This window comes from Caretta caretta, chromosome 8 (assembly GCF_965140235.1).
Source record: "Caretta caretta isolate rCarCar2 chromosome 8, rCarCar1.hap1, whole genome shotgun sequence".
NCBI classification, from domain to species: Eukaryota; Metazoa; Chordata; order Testudines; family Cheloniidae; genus Caretta; species Caretta caretta.
In genome coordinates, this window is record NC_134213.1 from 95898873 (window position 1) to 95921960 (window position 23088).

Here is a 23088-nt window from a genome sequence, read left to right on the forward strand (position 1 = left end):
AATGGACTGAGTCCACAACTCACTTCACGTAAACCAGTCACTAAAAGGTCATTTTCAGTCAATACAAGCCTGGGTAGGAGTCAGATCGATGACCTAGGTTCTGCACCGATGTGCCACTGACACCTCTTTGAGTTATTTTTCTTTTTTACTGGACTAATAACTATCCTATCTTGTACTAGAAAAAGATGACTCATTTTAATAAATGTACAGTCTTTTTTTCTGGTCTACATGAAATGAGTTGTGGTTTCAGTCCATTTCCTGGTGGATAGGTGGCTGTGGTAGCACCCTGTTAGCAGTGTTTGAAGAGGCCAAGTCTTAAACTGGTGTGGAGGTTCAGCCGTACTACTTACATTGTATGTTTTAGAGCAGTGACTCTCAACCTTTCCAGACCACTGTACCCCTTGCAGGAGTCTGATTTATCTTGCGTACCCCAAGTTTTACCTTACTTAAAAACTACTTGCTTACAAAATCAGATATAAAAATACAAAAGTGACACAGCACACTATTACTGGACAAATTACTTACTTTCTCATTTTTACCATATCACCTTGATCGATCAGTCCTTCAGCCCTCATATAGATTGTGCCAATCACAACATGTCTTCCATTCTTCTCATATCCTGGCCTTCCTTTTTCATGTGCGGCCATGTATTTTCACGATAAAATCTTCCCATCTCTTTGGAGGTCGTGCGAATGGGCATTTCAGTTCCCAGGGGTACCACTCGGTGACAGCTGCAGTCCATCGATAGTCAGTGAGCCTTGTTATATGCCCGGCCCATTGCATTTTACTATGCATGCTCTCAAAAACAACATCCTGCACTCTACTCTGCTGTCTGATTGCTTCACTGGGGACTCGGTCGCTGTTGGAAATTCCCAGAATTCTTCTTTCCATCGCCCTCTCCGTGACAGTCAGTTGCTGTTCCTCTGTCTTTCTTCAGCTCCCATGTTTTGCTGCCATACAACATTGCTGGCAGTACTGTTGAGCTGAAGAGGCTGGCGCATGTTGCCTTGTTGGTTTTTCTGCTTGCTTTCTTCACGAGAGCTCGCTTTCCTGATCGTGGCACGTGTTAATTTCTTGGCCAAAATAGCCATATTGCTCAACTTCTACTTGTTCTCCTGTGATTTTTATTTGGGCTTTTGGCAAGGTATCAGACCACATAAATTTCGTTTTGGAACTGTTAATTTTCAGTCCGACTTGGCTGCTTTTTGTGTTGAGTTCTCGCAGCATTTTCTATAGTTTGGTAGTAGTTTCTGCGATCACACAATATCGTCCATGAATCTGAGATGGTTTAAGTGCTCTCCATTGATGTTGATTCCACCCCTCTAAATCATCTGCCTCATTACCATTTTGAGGCAGGCTGTTAAGAGTTTCTGTGAAACGGTGTCTCCTTATTTCACACCTTCCTTAACTGGTATGCAAAGGGGAATATCAAATAAAGTTATATTTGTAGTGCAGTCAGAATTTGCTTCCTTTAATGGTTTGATGTAGTTTGTGTCGATGCCCTGCTCTGCAAGAGCTGTCAACGCTGCATTGATTGTTGTCAAACGCTTTTCATAGTCGACGAAGGCAGTACATAAAGGGAATTTGTATTCCCTTGAGTGTTCCAATAGCTATTTTATAGTGAAAATATAGTCCATTGTGCTGAAATTCCTTCGAAAGCCTGTTGCTCTCTCGGCTGCTGCTCATCCAGACTCTGTGAGAGTCTGTTTGTTGTTACTTTGGTGAACAGCTTGTAGACATGTGAGAGTAGGCATATTGGACGATAGTTCTTTAGATCTTCATGATCGCCCTTCCTGTACAGCAGAATGGTGTTGGACTCCTTCCAGCTAGATGGTATCTTCTGCATGTCCAAGTAATGGCTAAACCTCTGAGCAAGGGTTTCCCAGAGGTCTTGGCTTCCAGCTCTTATAATTTCAATTGTCAGTCCATCTTTATCTGGGGCTTTTCCTTCCTTCATTTGGTGAACTACATGTCAAACTTTGCTGACAAGGACTGGGAGTACGTGCTCATTGGTTGGTTGAAGTGTTGGTACTGGGACATTTTATCTGAGAGGCGAACAGTTTGGTGTAGAAATCTTTGCAGACTGCTTTCATCGCTGTTCTGTCAGTTACTGGTTTTCCCTCCCTGTTCTTCAGTACCATTATTGTATCATATAATTATAAAATAAATCAATTGGAATATAAATATTGTACTTACATTTCAGTGTATAGTACAGGGATGGCCAAATCTACTGACCCTCTGAGCTGTGCATGACAATCTTGAGACGTTTGAGAGCACCTCCAGTCCCGAATCCCCTCCTCCCCCCGCCCCACTGCCAGAGGTGATGCATGGGGGGAGGCACGTGGGGTCATATCTCCCCCACCCCCTCCGGATTTTTGCCAGGATTTGCTGGCTCTGCTCGGTCACATGATGCTGCCGGGCCCCCTCCCTGCCAAGCAGCTGCTGGAGCCAGCAAGCTGGGAGCTGTGGCCATGGGGAGAGACAGTGGCAAACAGCTGGGAGCTGCAGGGAGAGCTCCTGCTTTTACTGCTGCCTCTCCCTGTGGAGCTAAGGCAGTGCCTCTCCACACGGAGCTAACACCTGGAAGTTGCAGGGAGGAGCTGCTGTGGGAAGGCGAGGGGCATGCCTGGGTGTGTGTGACTTAAGCTGTTGCGGGGGGCTTTAAATTGTGCCCCCCACTATCAGTAGGCACCAGTTGTCTCGCGCAGAAGCTCCTAGACCCACCACCCTGCCACAGGGAAGAAGCCTGAGCTTCTGGTAGGCAGAGAATGGGGGGAGGCGTCGGGGGCTCCGTGAACCACACTTTAACTGTAAAAGAACTGCATGCGACTCATGAGCCACAGTTAGGCGACCCTGGTATAGCATAGAGAGAGGTATAAACAGGTCGTTGTCCGTATGGAATTTTAGTTTGTACTGACTTTGCTGGTGCTTTTTATGTACAGACGCTCCCCAACTTAATGCAATTGTTCGGTTCCGGAAAGCCTTGCGTAACTCTAACTTTGCATAAGTCAGAAACGTATACTTGAACGTTATGCCAAAAAAGAAACCAACCCCAAAACCCTCCTATTTCTAGCTTACGGAACTTTTTCCATAAGTGTGAATTTGTGTAAATCGGGTCTTGCGTAACCCAGGGAGTGTCTGTAGCTTGTTGTAAAACTAGACCGATATCTAGATAAGTTGGTGACCCCCGGAAGACCTCTGTGTACCCCTAGGAGTACATGTACCCCTAGTTTAGAACTACTGTTCTAGAGCACTTGTGTTGTCAGTTTTGTCTCCAATATCTTTCAGCATAATAAATTCATTAAGGGTGTGTCTACTCTGGAGCTAGAAGGTGTAATCTCTGGCTTGAGTAGACGTATTCATGCTGCATCTGATGAACTAGCACACTAAAAGAGCAGTGTAGCTGCCGTGGGATGGGCTAGCTTCCCCGAGTACATTCTTAAGATCTCAAATGGGATTGTGTTCAGGGCGATTAACCCATCCCACCACTTGTGCCACTGCAGCTGCGTTTCTGTTTTAAGCACACTAGTTCTATTAGAGCTAGCATGGGTATGTCTGCTTGGACTGAAAATTACACCTTCCAGCTCCGTACATACCCTTAGACTTTCAAAATCCTCTTACCTAAAAAGCTTACTAATCCTCCTCCCCGCCCCCCCAAAAAATAATAATTTCAGACATAAATTACATAGGAATGTATTTAACACATCAGATCAGGCTGTTTCAACAGCAGTGGCCAACACCTGATGCTTCAAACGAAATACAAAATCCTATAGTTGCTTGCCAACTACATAGTGTTTTTCACAAAGTTGGATGTGGGGGAAACTGCTTCCTGTCTGCTGACAAGCTTATGCCCTGAAGCTTTGGACTTAATTACTCTTTTGGGCTGTGCAGCTGCAAATATTAATGGTCATGGTATCCAGCCTTGTTCTGTTTTACTTCAGCAACTGTATCCCAGTAACACCTGTAATAGTGAATTCCACGGGTCAGTTATATACAGTCTGAGTTTATTTCTAAACTTACTGCTCTTGAATCACTGTTCTAGTTAGGTTAGAATTTTTTAAAATAAACTGGACAAAACCTCCATATAGGATGCAGTGAGAACTAGGAGCTCCATTATTTGCTCAAATAGACTAAATTCTTTACCACTTTCTCATGGATTCTGTTTTCTTTTAATTTTCTTTCTTTTGTTCATTTCACTTCCCTGACACTGGTGTGGGGGGTTTTTTGGTTTTGTTTTTTTTTACACTTGAATATGCTTTGTCCTTGTCCTTCCTCCCCACATTACTCCTAAGGGAATTCTGGCCCCCCAAAATAAAAATTCTGCACACAACATTTTAAAATTCTGCAAATTTTATTATATAAAAAAGATGGAGGCTCCAGCATTGCAGTGGGGAGCACCCTGCAGCCCTTGCCCTGGGAAAGGGACTCAGCGGTGAAACTGCACCCACCCCTGACAAAGTACAAGGGCTGGACCTGCCCCAGAAGCACCCTGGGGCCCTGCCCTTCTGTGTCAGGCACACCAGTTGTGGGCAGGCAGGCTCACCCCAGCAGAATCCAAGTGTAGAGGGATTTCATGTGGGGAGAGCCTGGTGTGGGACAAGAGGGCTCTGTGTGGGGTAATCTGGGTGCGGCAGCTCATTGTGGGGATCTGGATGCACGGGGACTCATTTGGGGCTTTCTGGGTGCAGGGGCAGTGGAGCTCTGCAGGGGGGGTCCAGGTGAGGGTGGTTGGGACTAGGCAGGAAGGGTCTGGGTGTATCATGATGGGGCTTGGTGGGGGTTTATATCTGTGGGGGTCTGGGTACTGGGACTGTGGGGAGGCTCATTGAGGTGGTTCAGGTGCAGGGGGAGGGCTCATTTGATGGGGTTCAAAGTGCCTGATTATTGGGGGGAGCCCCAGCTTCTGCCACCGAGGGGGTGCCAAGTGCTGGGCTCCCGCTTCCCCTATCCACTTCTCATCCTCCTTCCCACCGTCTCCTGCCCTCACTCCCACATCCCTGCCCTATCCCACCCCACTTCCTTCCCTACTGCCTCTTCCCCTATCCTATTCACCTGCCCCTGCCCCCACCACCCTGCCCCCCTTGCCCTGCCCCACTGCAGGCACTCATTCCTGTACAGAAGACAGAATGGCTCCTAACACACAGAAAGGGAGGACCCATGAGGCAGCGTCCGAGTGGCACCCTCCTTCAGCTGGGCAGCTCTGTGCTCCAAGAAATGGGAGGGGCAGTAGCATGTGACCCTGAGTGCCCCCCATGCCTAGCCTTTGTTTGGGAGGGCAATACCCCTCCAAACTAAGCCCATGGGCATCCCCAGGTCCCCCACCCCCTACGTGGCTTCCCTTTACTTCCGTATCATTTTCTGTGGGGAAGCAAAGAAATCTGCGGGGAGACATGAATTCTCTGCATGTACAGTGGCACAGAATTCCCCCAGGAGTATCATGTGGCTTTTCTCCTGAGTGCAGTCCTGTTGCTGTTACTACATTTTTGTTTTCACTTATTTCCAACTGGTGCAGGACCTGAGCCAAATTCTGCCTCCTGTTTTCGTGTCAGAGGGAAAATTCCTCTTTGTGAATCCCACTACCCCACCCCACACTGGGTGATCAGCATTTGAAACAGAAGAAATGGTAGCTTGTTTCCCAGGCCCTTATTTTATCTGGCATCACTGCTTTACCTCACGTGGCACTTCACAAAGAATGTTGGGCTAATTTTGTGTGTTCTGTCTGTGTGCAGGAATAATTGCAATTCAGTGGCAATTAAAAGGAAATGGGTAACGTTGATCTGAGCAGATTGCTGCTTGTCCTGTGTGGGAGGGGGATGGGAAAATACAGCACTGCTTTTTTTAATGACTCATTTTGACTGTAAAAAGGGCAGAGTTGTGATTGAGATTTGGGTTTTTTGATAAATCACTACTTTATGTACAGCATATTAGAAATATTTTAGTCTGTCTTGTTCTTAAAATGAGGGAATGATCGTGTCATGCAGCTGAATTACCTCAAATGATACGATATCTGGCCTAGTCAGATGTTTCACAGTGAATATTTAGTAGAGAATAACTGAGATGAAATTGCAGAATTCTGAAGTGAATAGGGTACTTCACACTGTAAGCATGAGACATTTATTACCTTTAGTATGTAATATGTTCTGTGATAGTGTTTAAGAGTACAGAATATTTGGTATTTAATTACTAGAAATCAAATTATAAAAATACTAGGGGTGTTTGTTAGATATTATTTAAATACAGTATTGCTAACCCCAGGTGTTCAAGAATCATGAGGCAGGCCCCCCAAAATTGAGAGTGGCTTAAAAGCTTAAAGCTTAGAAAGAAACCAAGCTTATTTTTAATTTGTCTTCTAGTTTTTGAACCTTTAGGGTTCATGTTTTCCAGCTTTCCTTCACAACCAGGGCAGTTTTTTATTCAGCTAAGATTCTTCTGTCGCAAGACGCCAGGAATATAAATATCACAAGACTTAAGTTTAAATTATTAGTTGGCAAGCCTGGAAATAAGACATGTAAACACACACATGTATAGAGGAAAGTACAGTCCCTGTATCAATGGGTATTCAATTGAAACGTCAAATTCTGCCCTCAAATATTCTTGCAACTCCATTTGAAATCAGTGGGAGTTGTACATGCTAATTTTGTCTTAAAGGAGTTGATGAGCTAAGTAATCACGAGCAGCAGCTAAAAATCCCTTCTTCATTTGTATCTCTTTTCATTCACAGAAAAATGATGAAAATGGGAACTGCTCTGGAGAAGGTATTGAGTTTCCTACAACCAATTTGTACGAACTGGAGAGCAGAGTCTTAACAGATCACTGGTCCATACCATATAAGCGAGAAGAGTCCCTGGGCAAGTGCCTAATTGCATCTACCTACCTAGCAAGACTTGGTAAGTTCTGTTTTTGACTTGTTTTTTAATGAGTCCAGTGTGTATTTAGGAAGAGTACTTATGAATTCTGTGTAAAGGTGTATACAGAGGATACGCTCTAGAAAACTGCAATTTTTATACTTACTAACTAGTGCCATACAAAAATATTGCTAGAACAGTTAACAATCTGCGGTTGTGAGCTCATATTGGTTTTGCAAAGAGGGTTTCAATTTTGTCTTGCTCATGTGTGCTTGATTGTAGAATAGAATAGGCATGCAGTTCTTTCTATGTTTTAAAGATTGTAAATATTTTTGTATGTAAAATGGTTTCATTTTAAAAATTACTGTCAATAAAGAACTGTATTAATTTACTTGGGCATTTATTATTATATTAATGATGTTTGTGTCCAAGCTCACTCCATATTAAGCTGTAGAGTGGGTTATTTGACCAGGCTGTCCTAGTGGAAATACTCTCTATTGCCATATCATAGACTTGGGTTGATTCCTCTCCGGTCAGGGGCTGAGGGTCAAATTGTCAGGGGCTGAGGGTGCTGTGGAGGCAACACGTTCAACTCCTGAAGTTGAAGGTATACATGAACTTGCTTTTCAGTATGCCCTCTGGCGAGCTAAAAGGAGGTTATGCTATGTTGTTGCATTGGTGGAAGACAATACAGTGTGTATAAAAAAAAAAAAAAAAAAAAAATTAGCTGAGTGTACTGTAGGCTGTATGTGAGTTTATGGTGGATGAGCAGCAGCAGAATGATTTGTGCAAGTATCAAAACATAAACTGTGTCGTTGAAAGGAAGAACACCTACAGAGGTGAGGTTCTGTTAATGCCATGTAGTTGTACCAGATAGAATGTTTGGAAACTAAACTGCCCCTAATTTCTAAAAGGCTGGAAATCTAGTTTCTTTGACCTCCAGTCCCTTTTGGTGAAAGATGTAGAGCACGAGTAATGTAATCCCAATAGGATGCTTATTGCTTTGTGTTGCAAACACGTTATTTGTTGAGCTCATCTTCTGTGACCTCAGTAGCAAGGCTTCGAGATCTAGAGCTCAAGAGCCTGTAGGAAACCAGCCAGAGGTAATCCTAAATTATATACCCTCTATCCTTTCTGAAAAGGTCTTTCTGATTCTGATGAGAATTGCAAAAGATTCATGGACAGATGTATGCCTGAAGCATTTAAAAAGGTAAGGGGGAGGAAAGTGCACAAATCCAACTTTTGTGTTTGGGAGTCCATTTCATGAAATGTTCTGTTCCATTCTGATGTGTCTCTGATATTATGGTGACTGGGGTCATATAAATTTTTCAGTAAAATTGAACGCTTATGCCCCAATCCTGCATCTGTGCTGAGCTCCATTTAAATCAATGGGGTCTTTCATATGGATGCGTCCCTGTATCCGTAGTCAGTTGCAGGATCACGGCCTTAACTGGTATATGTTGATACAGTGTTTTTGAAGGTCTAAAGTTCCATAAATATTAGGATGTATTATTGTTTAGTACTAATGATCAGTCTTCCTCCCTCATTCTTCCATTGCAATCGTTCTGTCCCCCAGGTCTGAAAAATTGGAGTAATCGATTCCTCTCCTCTCTCCATTACCCTACACAGTTAGACCCCTAACTCCTGCCACTTCTGCCTTTTACAGCCTAGCCAAAATTTGTCCCTTCCTTTCTGTGCTTACCACCAAAACTCTCTTCCATGCTTGGTTTTCCTGCCTGGCCTACTGTGAACTCCTACGCTTTGGAGTTCTCAATATCATCTTGCTTTCCTCCTTCCTATTCCATATGCTGTGGCCTAACTTTGTTCCTTTCCCATCACTCTGACTATATCATGCTATTCCACTTAAAATTACCTTTACTGGCTTCATGTCCCCTTCCACATCAGTCTCAAACTTTGTCCTTCCTTTCAAAGCTATGAACAAACTCTGTCCTGCTTCTGTCTCAACACTGGTTGCATGACACTTTCTTATTTGGACCCTGTTTTCCACTAATTCTTCCTCCAGACCACTCTCTTCCCTACCCCAATAATAGTCTCCATGGCTTATCCTAAGCAGCCCCTACACTTGGAATGGTCTTGCTTACCTTGTATGCTTTGCAGCTTCTATCCCGCTCTCAAATCCTTCCTTACAAGCCATCTTTTTCTATAGTCCTTCCAAACCATGATTTTCTGAGCCTCTTTTAATATAATAATTTAAAAATCCAGATACTGACATGTACCATACCATATGAGCAACTCCATTACCCTGTTTCTGTGTATTTCCCTCTCCATGCCATTGCCCCTTCGTCCCGTGCATTCTCTTTCTTGTCATGATCACGTCATATAAGCATGATTGTGCACAGACTACCTTATCCTGCTACATAATGTGCCATGCGCATCTATGGTCCTATATTCCAATGGTAAACAAGGGATAGGCCTTTGAAACTAATTGGTATTTTAGGAGTTAAGAATAATGGTCTTGTATATGATTTTCTAAATGTACATCAGTTATTAAGCCCTACAATTTCCAGGAAAAATTATATTTCAGGTAGAAGGATTTAAAGCAAATAACATCATGTTCCAATTGGCTTGAGAGTAATGTCTGTGCTTTTTAACCACTGAGTGCTTTGTACCTACTTAGTTTTCATCCTGTATAGTTGGGGTGTGGGTGGGGAGGAGGAGAGATGGAAAGAGGGTAGCTGAAAGATTCTGTTTGTGGAGTTAAAGTCTTCTGCTGGGTTACATTTACTCTAAAATACCCATAAGCCATTCATGAAGCTTAATGCACTGTAGTTTCTGAAAATCTTAAAAAATAAATTAAATAGTCTTTGGGTTCTGTGAGGTTATAAAGCTTAGTAATTTGAATGCAAGCCCAGCAAACGCAGCGGGTAATGTTTACCTAATTGCTGTTTCTACCTTTTAAAAACCTAATGTAGTTCTGTTATCAGTTTGGCCTAACATGGCGGTTTAATGCTGCCTCCCAATCCATTAAAAATGTTCTTTAAACATACACCTCTTCAGTAGTGACATTTTCCCTCGATTTCTAAGGAAAATTATATTAGAGAGGTGATATAGCAAACCATGACTGCAAGCAAAGTAATGTGGCCATGTGACAAGCTTATTGCAAGAATTAAAAATGGATTATCTAACATCCTACAAACATGTCAACAGAGTTACTCAAGCATTTAGAAATAAAAACATTAAAGTGAATGGCTCTCTTCCATACAAAACTTTTCTGAGTTAAATAGTAATTTCCAGGAGAAACCGTCAGTGTATTTTGATGATTACCTCTTAGTGTTTGCTATATCCTGTTTCTAATTAGGAAGTTTTAAAATGGTGGAATTATAACTATCACTGTTGCTTTTCCTACCTTTCTGCTGTATAAAGATACCATAAATAATATTTATATTAGAGTACTACTACCAAATACTGTTACGGAAAAGTGTTACTCTGAAAATAATGATCAGTGCCAGAGATTGATGCATCTTTCTCATTTTGGTAGCTGCTGACATCAAGTGCTGTTCATAAATGGGGTACTGAAATCCATGAGGGAATCTACAACATGTTGATGCTGCTAGTAGATCTGGTCGCAGAGAGAGTGAAACAAGACCCAATTCCTGTTGGTCTTCTGGGTGTGCTTACAATGGTACTGTATTATATCCTGCAATCTCTTGTAATGGTAATATTTTACATCCATGGAGACATTTGACTCACTTGGAGGGAGGATAGAAGTTATAGAAGGAATTAATATTCATTAGTTTTATTAATGTCCTTAAAACATGAGTCTCTAGAAATGCGTTCTTAAACATCACAGATGATTTGTTTACAATCTTCAGGAAAGCTCTTGTGACCTCTAATATTTCTGCTGCTACTGTTTACCATTTAAAGCATGAACTCAAACTGTGGCCAAAATATTAAAAAGTAAGTAATGATTTTTTGCATGTCTCAGGTTTTGTGTGTCGAACTTGAGAGATCTGACCGGGCCTGATTTTTCAGATTGAGTGGTCAATGCTTTCTGAAAATCAGCCCTCTTTAAGGTATTTCATGTGTAGCATTCAAATCATTGGTCACTTTTTACAATCTTCCCTTGTATTACTGCTCTAAAGAGGCTACCTTGCCAAAAGAATGACCATAGCCCTGGGAGGTGGGAACTCCTGTCTTCTGATCCCTGCTCTGACACTATTGTGGCCATGTGCAAATCACTTTAACCCCCTTTCAGTCTGTCCTCCCTCTCTGTAGAAGAAAATCAATAAGGGGATATCTATCTGCCTCACAGGATTGTTGGAGATTGTTTGTACTGTGTTCTGAAGTTGTAATACTGTATACGTTAAGTACTAAGTATCATTAACCTGAATTATCCATGCTAAACTGTTAATTTATATTTCACTTGGAAAAATTAGCCATGCTCAAGAACTGTGTTCAACTACTGAAGTCAAATATTAACAAGATCAGTCTTCGAGACTCACAAATAAGCCATGTTGTGACTGGTTTTTTAATGTATTTTTTTTTCAAGGCTTTTAACCCTGACAATGAATACCATTTCAAGAATCGAATGAAGGTATGCCAGAGAAACTGGGCAGAAGTCTTTGGAGAAGGAAATCTGTATGCTGTCTCACCCATATCTACTTTCCAAAAGGTGATCATACATATTTTTGTCTGTTTTATAGAACAGAAATGCTTTATACCTAGAGTATAAAAGGCTTATCCAATATATGTAAATGCTTATCCAAAATAAGCTGAAGTAAATCTTTAAAAAATATTGAGTGGCTTTTGAATACCAAATGTAGTGGTTCTTTAGAAGAGCATTCCTTTTTCATGATTGCGAGAATGTTCTACCAGAGGGACTGGATCTGGGGATTGGTGCCCATTCCTCTCTAAATCTGTCATCATTACTACTAGTCCAGTAATAAACAAAAGACCATCTAACACAGTGGTCATCAAGTGGTAGATCGCGATCGACTTGTCGATCCTGGCGCCTTTGACAGTCTATCACAATCTTCAGCGCTAAAAATCTGGTGGCGCAGCGGGGCTAAGGCAGAATCCCTGCCTGCCTTGGCCCACGGCGCTCCCGGAAGTAGTCTGCATGCTCCTGTGGTCTGGGGGGGCAGGGGTCTCCACGTGCTGTTCCTGCCTGCAAGCACCGTCCCCACAGCTCCCATTAGCTGGGAATGGGGAACTGCAGCCAATGGGAGTTGCGGGGGTGGTGCCTGCAGGGGAGAGGCAGTGTGCGGAGCTACGCGCATGCCATCTCCCCCCCAGCAGCATGCTGGCCACTTCTGGGAATGGCATGGGTTGAGGCAGGCAGGGAGCCTGCCTTAGCCCCACTGCACCACCTCCCGGGAGCTGCCCAAGGTAAGTGCTGCCCAGTGGGAGCCCGCACCTGAGCCCCGTTGTGGAGCCAGCACCCTGTACCCCCTCCTGCTCCCCAACCCCCTGCCCCAACCTGGAACCAAAGTCCATCCCAGAGCTTGCACTCCTCACCCTCTCCTGCACCCTAACCCCCTGCCCCAGGCTCAGCCTGGAGGGCCCCCCACACGCTCCGAACCCCTTGGCCCCAGCCCAGAGCCTGCACCCTCTGCCCCAGTCCAGTGAAAGTGAGTGAGGGTGGGGGAGAGCAAGCGATGGGGTGAGCGGGGTGGGGCCTTTTGGAAGGGGCGGGGTAGATCCTGGGTTGCACTTAAATTCAAAAAGTGATCTTGTGCAAATAAAGGTTGGAGACCACTGATTTAACATCTCTAGCTTTTGCTATATAAAATGACCTAGTTGCTCTTGTCCAGATCCTAATATACCAGTGTCCACCTCACAAAACCGCCGTCTTAATTAACCCTCTTGTTAGCAGTCTCAGCAAACAGTTCAAAACTGAGCAAGTCTACATGCTCATTCAGTCTCTCGCACCTAAAGGTGGTCCCTTCAGGTCAGGGTGGTGGCACTCCGGTAGAGATGCAGTTTGAGGCTTGCAATGCCATTGTGGGTGCTGTATCTGTTGTGTGGATGAAAATTGCTTCAGTCTCTGGTTATCACTCTGTTGCTAAAAAGAAAGCACGGAGCTTGTGAAAACAAAAAGAAACTGCCAAAATTCAGGGAAGGTTCTTCCGTCATATTCCACACTACTGATAAGTTATAATTATGGCTGTGTGTCAGTCAGCAGCCACATAGCTTAATGTTGCCGCAACCCATTGTTGGTGATGACAGGCATTGTCCAAAAAAGGATGATGGTAATAAGAACAACTCAAAGCTCCAGCTGCACTCAGTAAAGGAGGTAGCATAAACACACAAATATATTCTTTGAAGTAGTAGCACATACATAAAGCTAATTAACCCAAAATGCTAAATACAGCACACAATAAAAAAAACTGACTTTCACATATTGTTTTAAAATATGTTGCCAATTAACTTTTTTTAATTATCTAGGAACCTCATGGGTGGCTGGTGGATCTGGTAAACAGGGTAGGTAAAGCTAAACTGAAAAGAACTGTTGATAGTATCTAGTGTCTGTCACTTGAATTCATTACTCTTAAAAGTGATGCTTCATATTTGTTCGCATAGAGGATGACAACTGTAGAGCAATGAGTTTTATACTTTAACCCTGCCCAATATAGATGGTAAGGTCCTTGCCAAGGCAATCATGCTGGGTTGCCTCCCTCTTCCTTTCCCACCTTTGCACTACTGATTTGTACCCTTCAGCTGAGGAAGGCCAAAGGTCACCTCTGGGGCTGCCATGCCATTCCACAAACAGCTGCTAGGGAATGCTAGAGAGATGCATCCTGCGTGCTGTCCCTCAGCTTGTCATCCTATGTGGATCTTCTATGTTGTGTTCCCCAGTGAGCCATCAAATAGACATGAAAGCACAAGTCTTATGTTAAACTTAAAATCCCACTGTGGAAGATCCTTGTTGACAGCTCAAGCATCTCGTCTTGAATTCTTATTTCAGAGATGATCATTGGAGAACCAAGCTTTATACGCTCCAAGTTAAAGCTTGGAATATTTGCTTTAATCACATATTTAAAATGCAGACAGTTGTAATTCATTGACTTGATACTGCTTTTTGCAGTTTGCAGAGTTGGGTGGATTTTCAGCAATTCAGTCTAAACTCCATTCAGAAGATATTGAACTTGGGGTAAGTTAATCTTCTGTTGATGTCGTTCTTTATATGTTTATGTTTTATAGCAAGCGATACTGGTAATTTGATACATAGAACGCTTTCTTCAGTACTGAAGAAGTACTCCAAAAAGAATGCTGGGAGAATTCTTTGGTATGGGATGGTTGGAGGTCAGGGAACTATATATTTGAGATGAGACTTAGAGTTGGTCTCTACAGAGAGTTGACACCTGGCAAGCAGGGATGTAAATCTACACATTACATTTGCATCCTAACTAGCCACATGTACCGTGTTACCATGCTCTAAAAGTTCTGTAATGCATTATGGTCTACTGCTGCTTGAAAGAAAAACAAAGTCTTGACCACTTGTTACTAAAGATCCCATCAATCTACCCAGAAGAGAGCAGTTATTAGCATTGGTGTCCTGAATTAATTTCAGTTTGAGTAATTATGTTCAGCATCCCAGTTTTAAGTGAGTGTAAACTGTTATATAGTTTTAGCATTCATCACTGAAGTAGCTGCATTTCAGTTGCAGGGAAGGTGATTCCCTTGTGTAAATTATTTTTAAAATATCTTTGGTTTATATATTTCGTCTGTCTATCTTATCAATGGAAGAAAGCATAAAATCATCACTCGTGAAGTTTGCAGATGGCCCAGTCATTGGAAGAATGGTAAATAATGAAGAGGGCAGGTCACTAAAACAGAGCAATCTGGATCACTTGGTAAACTGGATGCAAGCAAATAATATCATTTTAATATGGCTGAATGCAGGCCATACTTACACAATGGGGAACAATATCCTGGGAAGAAGTGCCTCTGTAAAGGACTTGGGAGTCATGGTGGAGGATCAGCTGAACATGAGCCCCCAGTGCTATACTATGGCCAAAAGGGCTAACGTGATCCTTGAATGTGTGAACAGGGGTATCTCAAGTTGGAGTAGAGAGGTTATTTGTCACTGGTGCAAGCGCTGCTGGAATTCTGTGTCCAGTTTTGATATCCACAATTCAAGAAGGATGTTAAAAAATTAGAGAGGGTTGAGAGAAGAGCCATGAGAATGGTTAAGGATTAGAAAATGTGCCTTATAACGATAAACTCAAGATGCCGAATCTAGTTAGCTTAACAAAAAGAAAGTTAAGGATTGACTTGATTACAGTCTATAAGTACTTACATGAGGAACAAATATTTAATAATTGTCTCTCCAGACTAGCAGACAAAAGTATAACGTGATCCCTTCGCTGAAAGTTGAAGCTAGACCAATTCAGGTTGGAAATAAGGTGTAAATTTTCAACAGTGAGATTAATCATTGGAACAATTTACCAAGGGTTATGGAAGAGTCTCCATCACTGGCAATTTTTAAATCAAATTTATATCTTTTTCTAAAAGAGATTCTCTAGGAATTACTTTGGGAAAGTTCTATGACTTGTGTTACCGAGGAGGTCAGACTCTCTGATCACAGTGGGCCTTTCTGGCCTTGGAATCTCGGCACTAAATAACTCTAATATGTTAACTACTGCATCAAAATTTGACACATTTAATGACTACATAAACTATACGAGGTCTTAGGTTCATAGAGCCTAATGGTGTTTGGTGTTGAAAGTAATCTAGAAGACTCGGATATAACAGATTTCAAATCTAAATAACCATGTCTGAGAATCAGAATACTGAGAGGAAGCACATTTTTTCAAATTTTAATTGTCTGTAAAGTAATAACTTGTTCATCACCTGCAGTTGAGCTACAAATTTGGAAAATTCTATTTTCCTTTCAGTGGGTTGATTTCTTCTTCCTCCCTCTTCTCCTCCCTCTGCCCTCCCACACACACTTATTAAGGAGAGGCAAGTAGTTTATATGTAAATATGAAAGAAGGGGAGTTTCTCATTAAATTTAGACATTGCTATAGATTCTCTCCTCTTAACTTACTAGTAACTCCTTTCTTAAGAAAGTGATTTTTGACTAGGGACACTTAACTTACAGGCTGTTGGTTGTAGTGAGACACTCACTATTATGTAAGTCATTGCCTCTTCTCAGAAGGAAATTGGTCTTGGTATGTCATAATGGCAAGTGAATTTCCTTCACTCTACTTGAAAATTGATAAAATTTGGAAACCTTGGATCTCAAGATTTTTTTCATTCCATATCTGAAGGAAAGTCCTTGTGTGACTGATCTGCATGAGGAACATTCTTCAGCATTGGGTCCTACACAGAAATGTTGAAGCCATCTGGCAGATAGTGATAGGATTCATGAAGAAGGTGAATGTTGGATTTGGGAGAAGAAATTCTCTTTTGTGGCTTTCCACCAGAGAACATGCATTTGTACTCTACAGTGCTGCAGAGTGAACCATCAAAGCATTTATTGGCTCTTGCATTGGACCAAAACAGACCATGAACAGACTATAATAACAGAACCATAAAATGACCAAAACCACTGAAAGTTGAGATGGTCCTTTTGTGTTAGCAAGCAAGAGATGCAATACTTAATGCATCCCATTATTTTAAGTCTGTTTCTTGAACTGCGTGTTGTCAATCATAACTAGTCAGGACGTCCCTTCAGTGCTGAAACAAAATTGTAAGCAATGGGAGGATAATTGGGATGTATGATAACATGCTGCTTGTAAACCTTCACCTATGTTTTAAAGAATTTAATCATCAGTCTTGAAAGGGATTACTGTGTCTGTGCCTAAATATCTACTATCTTTCTTCCAGGCAGTCTCTGCATTAGTTCAGCCATTGGGGGTGTGTGCAGAGTATCTCAACTCTTCTGTAGTGCAGGTAAAACACCATTTTTATGAGTTAATTTCAGAAAGTAGAAAAACAAACTTTGAAACACACAGCTATATTGCTCCCTTGAGTTTTGTATTTATTTTTCTGTGTTAAAATGGATCTCTTAAAAAATGGTATCCAGAAGGCAACACTACTGGTACTTAAGTTTGGGATGAGAATCGGAAAGTTAACATGGAAAATTGAATTAGTTTATCACCGACTTAGTATCAAAGTGGTGGTTAATTTTGAAACACTCTTAAACATGTCTGGTTTAGGGTGCAGGCTACTTGTTTTGCATAGGCTAATAATATTGGTTGAGTGACACATTTTGTGCTGTAAGATGTGCAAATACCAATTTTTAGATGCATTCACAAGTGAAGGTGGGGAAATAAGTTGCCTTTCACAACACATGGCTAATAGCCACCAGGTTTAGATATGTCAGTTTTTGAAAACTTTATTGAAGAAGATTTCAACATACTTTCTTCATAAACAAGGGCTGAAGGAAAGTTGCATGCATTAGAGAAATGTCTGCATATTACAGTGGTGGGGAGCTACCCAGAACAAGGAGACCATATGTGCCATTTGTTACCCAAGAGAGTAGAAATGCCATTTTTAATTACAACTATGTAGTCACGGGATGAGATTTTCAAAGTCAGTTGAAAATCTCAACCTAATTTTTTGGTTTATACAGAGTAGAAGGGTTTCTCACCGTGTGAATATTCATTTGCTGAGGATGGTAATCCTGAATCTCCTGATCTTCATCAGTGTAAATCAGAAGCAACTCCTTTGCAGTCAGTTGAACTATCCCAGGGTAAAACAGGTGTGACAAGAATCTGCCCCAATGAGTACCTCTTGCTTTAGACTGCTTGCTTTGTGACTGAGATCTAGTGTGGGTATGTGAGCATCAGTTGGAAAATACGTTGCTAGAGAGAAATGTCTCTGATCCACATACCTTTGCTAAATTGTGGCAGATATTGCAACCCCATGCAGTATCTTTAGGGGCCATTGTATTAAATTTATGAGTGGCTTATGTGTGATTGTGTTCTTTTCTATGGGGGAGGGCTACCAGAGCTCCTCTAAAACCTAAAAACAGTGAGGGCGGTTAAAGTGAGTCACTGAGACTGAACAGTTAAAAGAAATGCCACACCCTGCGGTGGTTTGCAAATGTACTGGTTCAAACTGAGTTTTCCAGAGACCACCAGCCAAAGAAAGGGCTTTTGGGGACTTCTCCCGTTTCTTGGATCAGAAAGGCCCCAGCTCTTGTGAAAGAGTTGGAAAGACTTTGGCCTACTAGGGTCCTGTAAGATTTGTGGGTGACTCCTAGTATGTTGTTTAAATCTATTTATTGTTTTTATATGTTTTTTTTCTGTAATATTTTTACCTTGAGAATAAATGTGCTTGCATAGAAAGAGCTGTGTGGTAATTTCTAGATGCTGGCAATACACTATTCATAGCCTTCAGAGAGAAAGCACCACAAGTTCTGGTTGTAAGGCACACTGGCTTGCTGGGAATATTGCAGCTGGTTTTGTGGGGGGTGGGGGTGGTCACTCTGTTCAGAAGAGTGGCAGATAGGAAGCCACTAGGTGTCAGGTTAACTTCATTGTAGTATAGCAAGTGTTGTGTGTTGAAAAGATTAGGTCTCTTTACTAGATACTTTTATGGTACAACCTGCTGTTAATTCATCTGGGAAATTTTGACTTCTTCCTTTACATTACTTCATTCTCTGTTCATACCAGCAGGATGGTTTATGTATGCCATATTTGTGTTAGCTTATGTATTCAAAGTAAATGTGATCTTAAGTCGTTGTAGCCTTTTTAGAGAGAGAAGCTTTTGTATTTCATTTTACTGCAACCAGATCTTCCAAGTAACTTGACTTTTTGGAAAATAAAAAATGATTGTCCTTGTATTTTCTCAAATTCCTTAGCCCATGCTGGATCCAGTCATTCATAAAATGATTAAATATGTGCAGAATGTGGAAGAGAAGGACCTAAAAGACAAGGTAACATTCTGATTATATCAGATATACATGTAGAAACTACTGTAAATGTTAATGCTAAACCACCATAACTTGAGAACAAATTATACTAGTTTCTGTTTGGAAAGTATCACTTGAGCTAAATTTAGACTGAGAATGTTTGTAATAGGAAACTGTGCTAGTGGGTTGGCTGAACTTACCAGGATCCACTTTAAAATCTTACTCAGTGTTAGACCTTCCTGTCTAAAAAGACTTTTCCCTCATAGTTGTCCAACATGTTCCCCTAGGTCCAGTCATGCAAGGTGCTGAATACCCTCTATTCTTGTTGACTTTCAGGTGCCTAGTACCTTGCAGCATTAGGCCCTGTAGCCTACATTTTTAAAGGCATTTAGGCATTGCTCTGCTGAGTGTTGCAACACCTAACTGACTAAGGAGGCTAGGTCTCATTTTCGAAAGTGACTTAGGTAGAGCAGAGCCTAAATATCTTTTAAAATCCGAGGGCTACATGGCTGCTTTGCTCTGCCTTGGCTGCAGTAGATATAAAATTGCATTTCTTTACAGATACAAATATTGTATTGTTTCCAAAAGAGTTTGCTAATCTTTATCAGAGGAGATCATTAGATTTCAACATCTTCTGACATATTTTTGTTCTACATTGTACTGAATTTGTCCTCTATTTTTAATGAGTCTTTATAGTGTCTTTTTCATGAAGCTTATTTTAGGTTATAGCTGCACTGAAATTTTGTGGGTAAAACTTTTGTCAGTCAGGGACGTGAGAGAAACGTTCTCCTGATGGATGAAAGTTTTACTGATGCAAAGTCATGCTGGGGACAGCACTTTGTTGGAGGGAGACGCTCCCCCGCCAACAAAACTACCGCTCTTCATTGTGGGTGGTTTTATTTTGTCAGCAGGAGAGCTCTCTCCTGCTGACAAAAAAGAGCAGCTACACTGCGTACGTTACAGCAGCATGGCTGTCGCGGTACAGTAGTGCTGCTGTAAGGTGCACAGTGTAGACATAGTCATAATGATGTGTTGGAAATGTTACTGTTTGTGCACTTAAAAAATAGTGATAGACACAAAATATGTATCTTACAAATTAGAACATTTTAGCACATTTAACTTTCAACAGAAGTTTCTTCATTACCCCTAAACTTTGTCTTCATAGTGATTCTTTCTAGTAGTCTGAGTAATACTTCTCCAGATGTTCACAGAAAGACAAAGTATTGCAGATTATAGATCAAGCAGCCTTCACCAGGTTACTGTTGTTACCCTTTGTGTCTATTATCCAAGTCTAAAACATGACAGAACTTATGCTTAAAATAAAATGTCTAAAAATCTGTACAGCCATTACTTTAAAAAAAAATGTTTTTAACAGAGGCTAGTTAGTATCCCTGAACTCCTGTCTGCTATAAAGCTACTGTGTATGCGCTTCCAACCTGACCTGGTAACTGTGGTGGATGATCTACGATTGGACATTCTGTTGCGCATGTTAAAATCTCCTCACTTCAGTGCAAAAATGAATTCCCTCAAAGAAGTAAGTCTGAATTTTTGTTTGAGTATGACAGGCTATTCTTGCTATACCAAAAGTAGTGTCTGAAAGGCAAAGGGGCAGGGTGGTTTTATGCAAATCATGTGGCCTTAGGAAAGTCTTAATTCCAAGCAAAGAACAAAGGAAGTCAGTCTAACAAGAATTATTTTTGCAAGTTAGCAATGGATGCAAGAGTTTTGGTTTCCTTGGAAAGAGTCCAAGTCATATCAGCCTTCTCTAAGGACTATTGTTTCAGCTGTATTTGTGAGCAGTAGTCTCTGCCATGCCTGGGCCATTCATGGGTATTCCACAGTAAGATAAATCTTAGATGTATCCCAAAGGCTGTGCTGAGCTAGCAAACATTTTATTCCTCATGTAACTGCATAAAAAAACAAAACTCTAAATTCAGCCTCTCCAGATGTCACTTACAGTATGCAGGTGTAGTCATACCAGCTTTGGAAATAAGAACTGAATATCTTAGTACTCCAAGAAATTGCTTTTTTAAAAGCCCACCAAATTAAATGTATTTGAAGGCTTTCTTGGTTCAGTTCTTGTTTCTGGGATATATTAAACCTTTCTCAATTGTCATTTGAAATCAGTAACTCCAATGTGTTTATCATTAATCTTGGGTCCTTGGTCATAAGTGTATCGCATTCCTCGTGAAATCACATAAATGCAGCATTTTGGGTTTCTTCCAGAACTTGTACTTTGGTCACCTTTATCACTAGGCTGAGCTGAAGTGTAATGGTTCCCTACCATGGAGACAGGGAACTAATTTGAGAGCCACAAAAAGAAACCTGTTCTGCAATAATAAAATTTTAGTAAATCTAAAGAAGTTTGCAGTACAGGAGGGCCCTCCTGTCTGTGACAGAATGGGATTAGGAAATTGATGTAATAATGATACCCAGCAGGCTTTTCTCTTTTTAATAACTGGCCTTTGGCAGTGCATTGTTATATTCTCCTGATGCTTGTACTACTTTGGGCTTTGCAGGAGAGTGCGCCTTTTGAATGGACTCGTGTGTGTGTGTGTGTGTGTGTGTGTGTGTGTGTAAGAAAGAGAGACATATATAATACAGCAACAGTTTTAACATTCTGTGATTTATAGGTAACCAAATTAATAGAAGACAGCACTGTATCAAAATCTGTAAAAAATGCAATAGACACAGACCGATTATTAAACTGGCTAGTTGAAAACTCTGTTCTATCAATTGCACTAGAAGGTAAGCTTTTTTACCAATTGTTTTACACTATGAACTTTGAATGAATGTCATAGGCTTCAAGGGACTGTCAGCTGGACTTTTTTAAAATTGTTTTCTGATAGAGTACCCTTTATAAAGAAGTGCTTGGATTTTTCTACAGTGTTTTGATTATTTAGAAGGTTTCTGAGAATACCACCACCAACCATGCTGAAGCACACTTCTTTCCTTTTTGTCTGCTGATGCCTCCTTCAGTTGCACTTTCAGCTTTGCTGGTCTTATAGGTTACCACGTGCTGAGTCTAGGGGAGAGTGTGAGGTTTTTCAAAGCTGACTAGATGCGATATGCTGTCAATTACACAGAAAAGCTGAAAAAATAGAGAAATTATGGGTATTTCTTGGATTTTTTTTTCTTTTAGTAATCTTAAGAATTGTAATAATAGCAGGCACAGAATTTTCAGATGGAAATGACTGTTCAAATTGGTACTCTTCCTTTGAAATAAAGTACCAAGTTTCTTGCTATAACTTGTGTTAAATTATTCATTTTTTATATTATTCACAATTTCTAATTTAGCTGTCTGTCTGTTCGGTTAGGTAATATAGACCAAGCACAGTACTGTGACCGCATAAAGGGAATTATTGAACTGTTGGGCAGTAAACTGTCTTTGGATGAGCTCACTAAAATTTGGAGAATACAGGTAAGCTTAAGGATTGTTCTATTTTATGTATCATTTAAAAAAAACACTTAAGCCAACATTTTCAAACTTAAGTGCCTAAATTTAGGCACATAACTTTGAAAATAGTGAAAATCTAGCTGTCCATTTATGTGCTGGATCACATCACTTTGTTCATTCCCTATGGAATTGTGGTGTACATTATTAATGGACCTAAATATCAGTGTAGACTCCTTACATTCAGTTTTCAGCCATGGTCGTTAGCATTTCACTTACCTCATGAGCACCATGGCCCTGGCCACAAAAGTGCTTCTGGGAAAGAACGCCTTAACATGTACACGTTTACCAGTCACTTACTATTGTAACTACTGCCTTCAGCTAAATAAGTTTAGATTCCTGTTTATTTTGTACCTGTGTTAATCTTTATTTCCTAATAAACATCTCTCCCTTCAAGGTTGCACTCCTTATTCTAGCCCAGTGTTTCTCAACCAGTGGGCCATGACTTTGTGGGGGTGTCACAAAAGGCAGTTGAGGGGATTGTGAGGTATTTGAAAATGTTATTACAATCTAAACCAAGTAAAACCTCTCCCCCTTTTCCCACGCACCCTTACCACTTAGTCAAGTATTCTGTTAACCTCTCAAAACACATTCACATAAATTAAATAGGCTTCTCATTGATACCCTTTTTTACGCTTTTATAGCGAATGTAAGAGGGTTACAAAAAACTTCGATTTTAAAATAAAGGGTGAAACATTATATTAGCCTATGACCATACTTTAGCATTTTAATTTTCTTGGATGAAGGTATGAATCTGAATCCAACTCTCTATCTGCTTTTAAATAGAGGAAGCTCAAATTCTGTTAATTGTCTCTTAATGATTTCTGCTCTATTACATATTTACTATTGACAACAATCTGTTGGTCTTCTTACACTAACATTAATCAATGTGTAGAAAATGATTCTCAAATTCTTAATGCAAACTGCTGTTTGAAAGCTCTCTCCTCAATCAAAACTGCTTG

The 23088-nt window shown here is 40.9% G+C and overlaps 1 protein-coding gene across 2 annotated transcripts in view; it reads left to right on the forward strand.

Annotated features, from left to right (window-relative positions):
* The window catches only part of USP24 (ubiquitin specific peptidase 24), a 110074-nt gene that overhangs the window by 15060 nt on the left and 71926 nt on the right, over positions 1-23088 (forward strand). For both annotated transcript variants that reach the window (XM_048859704.2, XM_048859706.2), the window contains exons 2-12: positions 6722-6887; positions 7988-8055; positions 10345-10488; positions 11356-11478; positions 13254-13289; positions 13894-13959; positions 16641-16706; positions 18622-18696; positions 20048-20206; positions 21306-21420; positions 21990-22093. In XM_048859704.2, the coding sequence (XP_048715661.2) occupies positions 6722-6887; positions 7988-8055; positions 10345-10488; positions 11356-11478; positions 13254-13289; positions 13894-13959; positions 16641-16706; positions 18622-18696; positions 20048-20206; positions 21306-21420; positions 21990-22093 (1122 nt within the window). The remainder of the gene's footprint in view (positions 1-6721; positions 6888-7987; positions 8056-10344; positions 10489-11355; positions 11479-13253; positions 13290-13893; positions 13960-16640; positions 16707-18621; positions 18697-20047; positions 20207-21305; positions 21421-21989; positions 22094-23088) is intronic.